Source organism: Mus caroli, chromosome 6 (genome assembly GCF_900094665.2).
Source record: "Mus caroli chromosome 6, CAROLI_EIJ_v1.1, whole genome shotgun sequence".
NCBI lineage: Eukaryota > Metazoa > Chordata > Mammalia > Rodentia > Muridae > Mus > Mus caroli.
Genome location: NC_034575.1, coordinates 132601115 through 132611928, shown reverse-complemented (window position 1 = coordinate 132611928; position 10814 = coordinate 132601115). Strand labels below are relative to the sequence as shown.

Below are 10814 nucleotides of genomic sequence, written 5' to 3'. Positions count from 1 at the left end.
TAATTATGCCCAAATTAGGATGCTCTGTGATCTTTGACCAAGAAGGTGTCCTTGAACAGAATGTGGAGGTGAACCCCCATGACACCTGCACTTTGGAGGTAGAGGAAAGAGGATCAGGAGTTGAAGGTCGTCTTTGCATACCCAAAGAATTCCAAGTCCGCCAGGCCTTCAGATAACGTCTGGAAACAAAAAGCAGCGCTTACTGTGGTTGCTTGCTAAACGAGAGACAAGAAGATTGCGACCCAGTGGTGGAGCTGGAGTACACCTGAGTGAGTGACCTCCCCATCAGCACCTGTGCATTTGCTCTTCAGGGCCTCCCCGCGGCCGCGGTTTAAGACCCTTGGTGACCCCGAGAGTCAACCCTCCCCCTCTAGTGGCTCTCAGTGTGTTGGGTGCTGGGGAATCTGGCAGCTAGGTTCGCACGTCCCGGCTGGGGCGGTCAGGCTGGATGTTGCCTGGGAAGCAGCTCCGGGTTGCAGGGCAGGGACGCGCCCTTCCCCCGTGCAAACTTTCAGTCGCTGCGACGGAAGCAGGAACTTGGTCACGACAAAATCTGCGGGACCGGTGCGGGAGCTGCCGAACATCCCCTGCGATCATCCCCAGAGCCTTGCGCCGCTTCGCCGGTTCTTTGCAAAAGCGACCTAACTGTCCTTGGGCCCAAGCGCCGCGGGGGCCACAGGGGTCTCTCGCTTGCAGGTAAAGGCGTCTCTTTCCGCCCTTGGCTGGCCTCGGGTAGACGCGACCCCTTTTGGGAACAGCTCCGTTCCTTTCCCGGGCCCAGCTCCAGCAACCACCTCGAAGCGACCCCAGGGACCAGACTTGGGCAAAGTGGGGCTGGCCTGGATAGTCCCCAAACCAGATGGTCGGGGGGGGGGGGGCTTGAAAGCACCTGCTATAAATGGCACAAGCTCCAAATTGTCTGCAGAGGGCCGCTGAAGCATTCAGGGAGTAGCATGTACTTGCTCAAAGGACGGGAAAAGTTCCCATGTTTTCTCCTATGCTTTCTCTTCCCTTTTCCTTATTCAACCTGCTGTGTGATACTCTGTAAAGGTGGGGGGTGGGAACGGGGGTGGGGGGAGAGAGAGAGAGAGACAGAGACAGAGACAGAAATAGACAGAGAGACAGAGGCAAACAGAGACAGGGAGAGGAGAGTTACCGACTTCTTGATAGTATGCGGTAAATGATTGCCAACATTTGAAATAGTTACATACAAGTTAAGTTTGAGTGACTCAGTAAGCTCTCTTCTGTCTATGTCTTCTGTCCCCCTTTTCAACAGGATTAAGTTGAGCTTCACACCTTAAGCCCCAAGTAATAGTGGATTAGATAACTTCATGAACTAATGGCACTACAATTGTGCTAATATGTAATTCTTTTTATTTATTTTATTTATGAGTACACTGCCCCTGCCTTCAGACACACCAGAAGAGGGCATTAGATCCCAATTCAGATGGTTGTGAGCCACCATGTGGGTGATGGAAATTGAACTCAGGACCTCTGAAAAAGCAATCAGTGCTCTTAACCTCTGAGCCATCTCTCCAACCCTAATATGTAATTCTTAATCAGGGATCAAAAAAAAACCAGAAGATCTAAGTAATCTAAGAGCTGTTGGATATCTCTAATGAAACTATTTGTTAATTTAATTGATTGCATTTCCCTGTGTACCCTGGCTAGTCTGGAACTCATTACTTAGACTAGGTTGGGCTCAAACTCACAAGATCTGCCTGCCTCTGCTTCCTCAGTGCTGTAGTTAAAGGTGTGTGCCACTGCACCCATACATTTTTGGGGTTGTTTGGTTGGTTTTGGCCTTCAAGACAGGATTTCTCTGTGTAGTTCTGGCTGTCCTGGGATGAGCTCTGTAGACCAGGCTGGCCTTGAACTCACAGAAATCTTCCTGCCTCTGCCTCCAAGTGCTGGGATTACTTTTCTTTTTCGTTTTCGTTTTAGTTTTGGTTTTAAGATTAAAAAAAATATACATACTTGTATATGCACACATAAACACGTGTTTATACCCTGGTGTATATATGTAGGTCTGAGGACAACTTGTGGGAATCAGGTCTCTACTTCCACCATGTGGTTCCCAGGGATCAAGTTCAGTCCCCAGTCTTGGTGGCAAGCCCCGGTACCCACTGAGCCACCTCAAAGGACAGTGCTCTCTGCTCAGCAGCAGTCACTGTAAAGATGCTGAGAGCAGAGCCCCTGCTGTCTCCTCCCACAGTTCAGGTTTCTGTGCAAGCGCCTGTGCGAGGACAGACCATATCAGACTCTCCTCCCTTCCCTTTCCCCTCCCGAGGCTCCATGGATAGAATTCAGGAAGTCTGTGAACTTTGGAAAAGTTTATTACTTCCCTTCCTCTAACTGACACAGCAGTGTTTCTGTCAAGAAGGATGTAGGCAAAGCCATAGTAGGGTTAGCAGCGACTGTGACTTGCCACCACCAGAACGCACAGATACATTTCATAGGTGTGATTCATCACAAATCTCTCAAAGGATTATATTCAGCACTGCTTCAAAACTGCAGCAGTCGTTTGATCCTCCACTCATTTTCACCATTAAGAACCACACATACAGCACACAATTGTTTTGTTGTTTTACCTGGACATGGACTTAAAAATAGGTCTTCTCTCTCTCTCTCTCTCTCTCTCTCTCTCTCTCTCTCTCTCTCTCTCTCTCTCTCTCTGTGTGTGTGTGTGTGTGTGTTTTGAGTAAAGGTCTCCAGGTTGTATTCCAGGCTGGCCTGGAGTTTACTAGCTAGCTCAGGCTAACCTAAAGCCTAGGTTGGGCTATCCTGGATTTCTTGTGCGGATTTAAGGTCATGGGCTGTATAAAGCACATAGAGATTGGCATGTGAAAATGATACATCTTCCCATTTTTAGTGTCCACAGAAGTTGTAATAACCAGGGAAGTCTTAAACTTGTGTTCTATTACCATAGACTGGCTTTGTATGATAACCTCGTTTACCAGCTAAAGTTCATTATTCACACAGGGTTCACTTGGCATGTTTTACAGTTCAGGGGAGTCTTGGTAGATATACAAAGACATGTATCCATTGCAGTATCTTACAGAATAATTTTACAGCTGAAAGGACCTGTATTCCACCTGTCCATCCCGCTTCCCCTATTGGTAAGCTCTGATATGTCTTTTAAGGTTTTAAAATGTTCGTTTTTGCCGAATGTGGTGGAGCCATGGAGCCATGGGTACCCCCTGTGTACTCTTTGATTGGTGGTTAAGTCCCTGGAAGCTTTGGGGGGGGGGGTCTCGTTGGTTGATATTGTTGCTCTTCCTCTGAGGTTGCAAACCTCTTCAGCTCCTATAGTCCTTGCCCTAACTTCCCCATTGGTGTCCAATGTTTGGTACATTTGCATCTGTATTGAGCAAGGTCTGGCAGAGCTCAGTAGACAGCTGTATCAGGCTCTGGTCAGCAAGTACTTCTTGGCATCTGCTATAGTGTCTGGGTTTGGTGTCTGCATATGGGATGGATCCCCAGGTGGGGCAGTCTCTAAATGACCTTTCCTTCAGTCTCTGTTCCACTCTTTATCTGTGTATTTCCTTTAGACAGGAGCAATTCTGGGATAAAATTTAGGAGATGGGTGGGTGGCCCCATCCTCAACCGGGCCCATGCCTAACCTCTGGATATGGTCTCGATAGGTTCTCCCTCCCCTTTGTGGTGTATTTCAGTTAATGTCTTCCCCATGGGGTCCTGGGAGGCTCTTGCTTTCGTGGCATCTGGGACGTTCTGGTTGCTACCCCCAGCTCCCCATCCCCCCATTGCTACACACCCTTGTTCAATTTCCCGACCCTCTGTACAGCTCCATCTCCTCCCATACCTGATTCTTCTCCTCTTCCCCCCACCCCTTCTCTTCCTCCCAAGTCCCTCCCACCCTCTACTTCCCTTGATTATTTTGTTCCCTCTTCTAAGTAGGACTGAAGCATCCACTCTTTGGTCTTCCTTCCTCTTGAGCTTCATGTGGTCCATGAGTTGTATCCTGGGTATTCCATGCTCTTTGCCTAGTATCCACTTATCAGTGAGTACATAGCATGTTCGTTCTTTTGTGGCTGAGTTACCTCACTCAGGATGATATTTTTTAGATCCATCCATTTGCCTGTGAATTTCATGAAGCCATTGTTTTTAATAGCTGAGTAGTACTCCATTGTATAAATGTACCACATTTTCTGTATCCATTCTTCTGTTGAGGGACATATGGGTTGTTTCCAGCACATATGTATATATATATGTGTACTGGCTATTTTTGTGTCAACTTGACACAGTTGGAGTTATCACAGAGAAAGGAGCTTCAGTTGAGGAAATGCCTCCATGAGATCCAACTGTAAGGCATTTTCTCAATTAGTGATCAAGGGGGAAAGGCCCCTTGTGGGTGGGACCATCCCTGGGCTGGTAGTCTTGGGTTCTATAAGAGAGTAGGCTGAGCAAGCCAGGGGAGGCAAGCCAGTGAAGAACATCCCTCCATGGCCTCTGCATCAGCTCCTGCTTCCTGACCTGCTTGAGTTCCAGTCCTGACTTCCTTTGGTGATGAACAGCAGTATGGAAGTGTAAGGCGAATAAACCCTTTCCTCCCCAACTTGCTTCTTGGTCATCATGTTTGTGCAGGAATAGAAACCCTGACTAAGACAATATGCTATGAACATAGTGAAGCATGTGTCCTTATTACTTGTTGGAGCATCTTCTGGGCACTCCTTCATGCTCAGGAGTGGTATAGCTGGGTCCTCAAGTAGTACTATGTCCAATTTTCTGAGGAACCGCCAGACTGATTTCCAAGTGGTTGTACCAGCTTGCAATCCCACCAGCAATGGAGGAGTGTTCTTTCTCCACATCCTCGCCAGCATCTGCTGTCACCTGAGTTTTTGATCTTAGCCATTCTTACTGGTGTGAGGTGGAATCTCAGGGTTGTTTTGATTTGCATTTCCCTGATCACTAAGGATTTTGAACATTTCTTTAAGTGCTTCTCAGGCATTTGGTATTCCTCAGTTGAGAATTCTCTGTTAGGCTCTGTTCCCCATTTATAATAGAGTTATTTGGTTCTCTGGAGTCTAACTTCTTGAGTTTTTTTGTATATGTTGGATATTAGCCCTCTATCAGATGTAGGCTTGGTAAAGATCTTCTCCCAATCTGTTGGTTGCCATTTTGTCCTTTGCCTTACAGAAGGCAATTTTATGAGGTCACATTTGTTGATTCTTGATCTTAGAGCATAAGCCATTGGTGTTCTGGCTGAACAATATTTAAATATATAATGTGTTTTATTTACTTGTTCACCTATGGAATGGCAACTTGGTTGTTTCTAGTGCTGAGCAATTTTGAAGAATGTTGTACAGATTGTGTGTGTGTGTGTTTGTGTGTGTGTGTGTGTGTGTGTAGAAACCAGCTTTTCAAATTTTTTATTTTAAGTGTGGGTGTGTGTGGAAGCAGGGATCATGAGCCCATAGTGCCTGAAGAGGCCAGAAGAGGTTGTCAGGTCCTTTTGGAGCTGGAATTTGACAACTCAGTATCTGCTCCTAGTAGCTGAGCTCTCTCTCCAGGCTCTAGACACCATTTTTCATCCCTTTGGGTAGGTACCTGTAGGACAGCTTGCTGAATTCTGCTGTGAGATGACCTTTATGCTTGGTAAGGCCCAGTCACACTTCTTCCAGAGTGGCCATACCAGTTTGCATTCCTACCAGCAAGGAATGGGAGTTCCTGTTGGTTCACATCCCAGTCAGCATTTAGCGCTGCTGCTTTCTCAGATTTTTACCATTCTAATAGATGTGTAGTGGTGTCTCAGTGCTGATTCAAATCACAGTTCCTTGGTGATACAATGTTGAGCATTTTAAGTATGCTTGTCTATATATGTATATATATGTGTGTATATACATGTATGCATATATATATATTATTGGTGACATACTATTTTGCCCATTTTTTGTTTTTTTGGAGGGTGGGGGTAGGGGAGGAGGGTTGTTTGTAGGGTTTTTTTTTCCGCCGCCTGGGCTTTTTTGTTTTTTGGACAGTGTCCCAGGATACAGTCCTGGGTGTCCTGGAACTCAATATATAGATTAGACTGGTTTCACACTCATAGATGTCTGCCTGCCTCTGCCCCCTGGTACTGAAATTAAGGATCTATACCTTAATATGCTGGCTCCGTTTTTTAAGTTTTTCCCTTATTGTTAAGAGTTCTTGCTATGGTTTGGATGGCAGGCCTTTACCAGCCAGCTGTCTTACAAATGATTTTTCTGTGTTTGGAGTGATGACTTAGTACTCTCCAGGCAAACATAAGGACTGGAGCTTGGATTCCCACCCCACAGAAGTGCTGGGAAGGCTGGGTAGCCTTTGAAGGGCACCTGCGGGATCTCTGGAGTAAACTGGCTAGAAAGATTAGCTGTATCGGCAAGCTCTGGGTTTGATTAATAGGCCCTGCCTCAGAAGAAGAAAGAGCTGTTGAGGAAGATTCTGAACTTCAGTGCCCCACAGGCAGGTGCGCACACACACACACACACACACACACACACACACACACACATACATGTGCGCGGAAAGAACAGTGGCTTTTATAGAGCAGTAGTGTTAGGGGTTTTTGTTCTTTTTAATTGAATAGGGATTGGAGACATAGCTTAGTGTAAGAACACTGTTGCTCCTATAAAGGCTGTAGCGCCCACATGGTGGCATTGCAACAATCCACAGCTCCAGTTTCAGGGAGAGCCAATGCTTTCTTCTGACATCTGTAGGCACCACATATGCACATGGTCCACATCCACACACATCCACGCAGGCTAAACACTCATACTGGTAAAATAAAACAGACGTGAAACAAAAATCAGCTTTGTTTATGGTTTGTGCTTCTGCTGTTGTCTCTTAAAAACAAAACAAAACAAAAAACCCGCATCATTCAATTACTCAAAGAGCATGAAGACCTGTCCCCTGTTACTTCCTGGAATTGCACAGACTTGTGTTTTACATTTAGGACTTCATCCACTTTGAGTTCATCGCCGTGAAGGGTAACAAGTTTGTGTCTCTGTTATTTGTTACATGTGGCTGTCCCATTGTTCTAACACCATTAAAAAAAAAAAAGATTCTAGCTTATTATTATTTATGTGTCTGTATGTGAATAAGCACACATGTGTGCAGAGGCCAGAAAGGGCCCCTGGAGCTGGACTCAGAGGTGTCTGTGGCCCCCTAGGGTGGGTGCTGGGGGCTGATCTCTGGGCCTGTACAAGAACAGGGAGTACTGCTTAGCACCAGGCTTTCTCTCCAGCGAGCCCCCGGTGCTAGAGTTGAGTTGCCTTTGCACCTTTGCCAGAGACTAGTCGTCGTGTTTGTGTGTGTTGCCTTCTAGGCTACCTCCCGTTCCATTAAGTTCTTTGTCCCTTCTTTTGCCAGAACACTTTTCTGAACTGTAACTTTCCGCCAAGCACTGGGTGAGGGATCGGTGGTTCGCTGATATTGGTTTTCTTCACTATTGTGCTGGCTGACTTTCACGGCTCTTTTCATTTCTGCCTCATTGTTCAAAGCATTTTGTTGTTACCCACCGAGTAACTTACTGGGTTTGGATTTATATACGATATTGGGAAAAACTGATACCAAAATAATAATCTTCCTACCACAACCATGGGCTTTCTCTCTACTTACCTAGTCTTTGATTTCCTTCATTAGAGTTATATATATATATATATATATATATATATATATATATATATATATATGTGTATGTATGTATGTATGTATACACACACACACACACACATCTCCTGTTTGCCTGTTTGTTTTTGTTTGTTTTGAAACACGGCCTTATGCACCTCAGGCTTGTCTCCAACTGACTATGTATTGGAGGAGGACCTTGAACGTCCAATCATCCAGTCTTTACCTCCTGAGTGCTAGAATTGTAGGTGTGTGCCACCAGGCCCTGTGTATGCCATGCTGGGAATCACAGGGCCTCGTGGTTGTTGTATGAGCAGTGCCAGCTGAGTTCCATCCGAAGCTCCTAAAACGGATTTTGATAAAATAAGCAGTTTCGGGTGGGCTTTAAGGAATGCTGTGTGGCTGTTGTTGTAACTTTGCTCTGCACCCTCAGCCCATCTTGTGTATTTAGAGCATTCTTTCAGGATAGGGCCTTCGATTCCTTAGATGACCGAAGGAGACCATGGTCGAAGAAAGGCTAAAGAAGCAGAAAGTTGGAACTGAGGGAGATGGGTCAGTGGGTAAAAGCATTTTCTGCTCAAATATGAGGAGCTGAGTTTGAATCCTCCACACCCACATAAAAAGCCGGGCATACCATAAACAGAGACATCAGTGCTGGGGATGTGGGGGTAGGCAGGGGAGAGAGGTGTCAGCAAGCCAGCCCAGCTCCAGGGAATAAGCTGGAGAGTGCTAGATTATGACACCCACATCCTCTCTGACCTCCGCACATACGTGTAGGGCCATGCACACTGTACTGGCTACTTTTTGTTATTGGTGGTGTGGTGGAACACTACGACCAAAAGCAACTTACAGAAGAAAACAGTTACTTTGGATTACAGTCCCTGAGGGAGACTCTGTAATGTCCAGATAGGCACGACTTGGCTGGAGGACCAGGAAACTGTCTGGTTACATCTTTATTTACACACAATAAAGCAGAGAGAAAATGGAGGCCAGAAAGAAGGGAGGGAGAAAGACAAAGCAGGAAGCAGAACAAACCTGTAAATTGTCAAAGCTCACCTCTAAAGATGGACTTCCTCCAGCAAGGTTGCCTCTCCTAATGGTTCCATAACCCCCCCCCCCAACAGCACCATCTACTGGGGACCAAGTGTTTAAACAAATGAGCCTACGGCGGACATTTATTAATCAAATAACCTCATCTGCTCAGCTATGCACATGTACGTAACACCACACACACTTCCAAAATGTAGCAGGCCAGAGGCATGCTGATCTCTCTGAGTTCCAGGCTAACCTGATCTACATAGTAAGACCTTGCTTCAAAATAAAGAAGAAGGAAGCAAGGAAAGAAGGCAGGCAGGGAGGGATGGGGAGGCAGGGAGGGAAGCAGGCAGGCAGGCGCAGGCAGCAGCAGCAGCAATTCAGCATTAAGCCAAAAATATGTATTCTGGAAATATGAGGGTGGGTGAGGTATGGCTTTGGCAATTTCACACTGGTTTTTCCTTAAAGCACCAGGTACTCCACACAGTCTGATTTTTCTAGAGTTGTATGTTTTTCTGGTTTGGTTACAAACATGTATCACTTATGTAGCTAAGCTTTTGTGTTAAAGGGGGATATCAAAAAAGATAATTGCCCCTAAGTTTTCCCTTATCAGAGCCAGAATGTTCCCCATGATAACTGACCGGTTCCTAGAGTTCAACCATTAGACATGTCTCCCTCTCATTTGGCATAAGGAGAAGCAATGTCTGCAGGGCTGGTATAAGGATTCAAGAGGGGACCACCCTGTGGGAGTTGCTTGGCACAGTCAATGCCAGCCTCTCCCAGATGGCTTTAAATGTTAATTGCTATTACTGAGGAGGGCTGTGTGCTGAGCTACCAGCCTTGCTTCAGGTGCCAACAGTTTTATGGCCTTTCTCCTCCAGGTTGGTAAGGGCAAGGTGATGAAGGATTCCCAAACTCACAGGCAGACAGGATTTCCATTTATATTTCTTCATAGGTATTTTCAAGCCTTTATTTATTATTACTGTTTCTTATTTGTTTTCAAAGCGATGTTTTGTTTTCCATGTGTGTGTGTGTGCGTCTGTGTGTGTGTTGTGCCAGTACCTATGCAGAGGCCAGAAGAGGGTGTGAGATCCCTTACAGCTGGAGTTATAGGCAGTTTGTGAGCCATAAAAAAAAGTATGCTAGAATCCAAACTTGGCAAGTGTTCTTACCTGTTGAGCCATCTCACACTGTAGCCCAGGTTGGCCTGTAACTCACTATGTAGCCCAGGCTGGCCTATAACTCACACTATGTAGCCCAAGTGGACCTTGAACTCGTGGCGATCCTCCTGCTTCAGCTTTCTTTTTTTTTTTCTAGAGAAAAAGCCATCTGTACAATTTTCCTGAAGTAAACTGAGACCAGAAGAGCCATCCTTGAGCAGAAGGGTCCATCCTTGAGCAGAAGGGTCCATCCTTGAGCAGAAGGGTCCATCCTTGAGCAGAAGGGTCCATCCTTGGTCTCTGCAGAGAGATCAAGACTAAGCAACAGTTCAGAATGTTCTTCAGGGGAGCGAGCTTGACTTACGCATTGGTGGTCATTTCCTTCCTGACACCAAGGTCGTCTGCTGGTCAGAACTGCCTCACCAAGAGTCTAGAAGACGTTGTCATTGACATCCAGTCATCGCTTTCAAAAGGCATTCGAGGCAATGAGCCCATACACGTGGCAACTCAGGAAGACTGTGTCGGTGCCTGCTGTTCAACAAAAGACATAGCAGGTAGGTGGCTCAGCTTGCTGTGGTCTGTGTGCTTTGTGACGATGGTGGCTGGACAGTGTGGCTGGTTCGTTTGCACCAGTGATTCTCCGTGGATCAGAAAGACAAGTGACACAGTGGGGCTGGGGGACTGTCCACAAGTACATTCCACCATCCACCCTAGTGCTGTATTAAGTTGCTCTCTCTGGGATGCTGTGGCATAAGGATCGTATACATAGCCTTTGTCTCAGGTCCTTGTGTGAATGTTGCTTTTATCTCCTCAGATGAACAAGTATTCTCAGTAAGAGCTCTCCCACTCAGCTCTCTCTTCCCCCCAGCCTTCTTTTTTTACTTAAAATAGAACGATCTAGCCGGGCGTGGTGGCGCACGCCTTTAATCCCAGCACTCGGGAGGCAGAGGCAGGTGGATTTCTGAGTTCGAGGCCAGCCTGGTCTACAAAGTGAGT

General features: G+C 46.3%; 1 protein-coding gene across 1 annotated transcript in view; it reads left to right on the top strand.

The window, feature by feature from the left end:
* Nucleotides 1-423: 423 nt before the first annotated feature.
* Nucleotides 424-10814, top strand: part of Mansc1 (MANSC domain containing 1) — a 21533-nt gene continuing 11142 nt past the window's right edge. The window contains exons 1-2 of the mRNA XM_021165563.2: nucleotides 424-696; nucleotides 9976-10372. Of these exons, the coding sequence (XP_021021222.1) occupies nucleotides 10153-10372 (220 nt within the window). The 5' untranslated portion in view covers nucleotides 424-696; nucleotides 9976-10152. The remainder of the gene's footprint in view (nucleotides 697-9975; nucleotides 10373-10814) is intronic.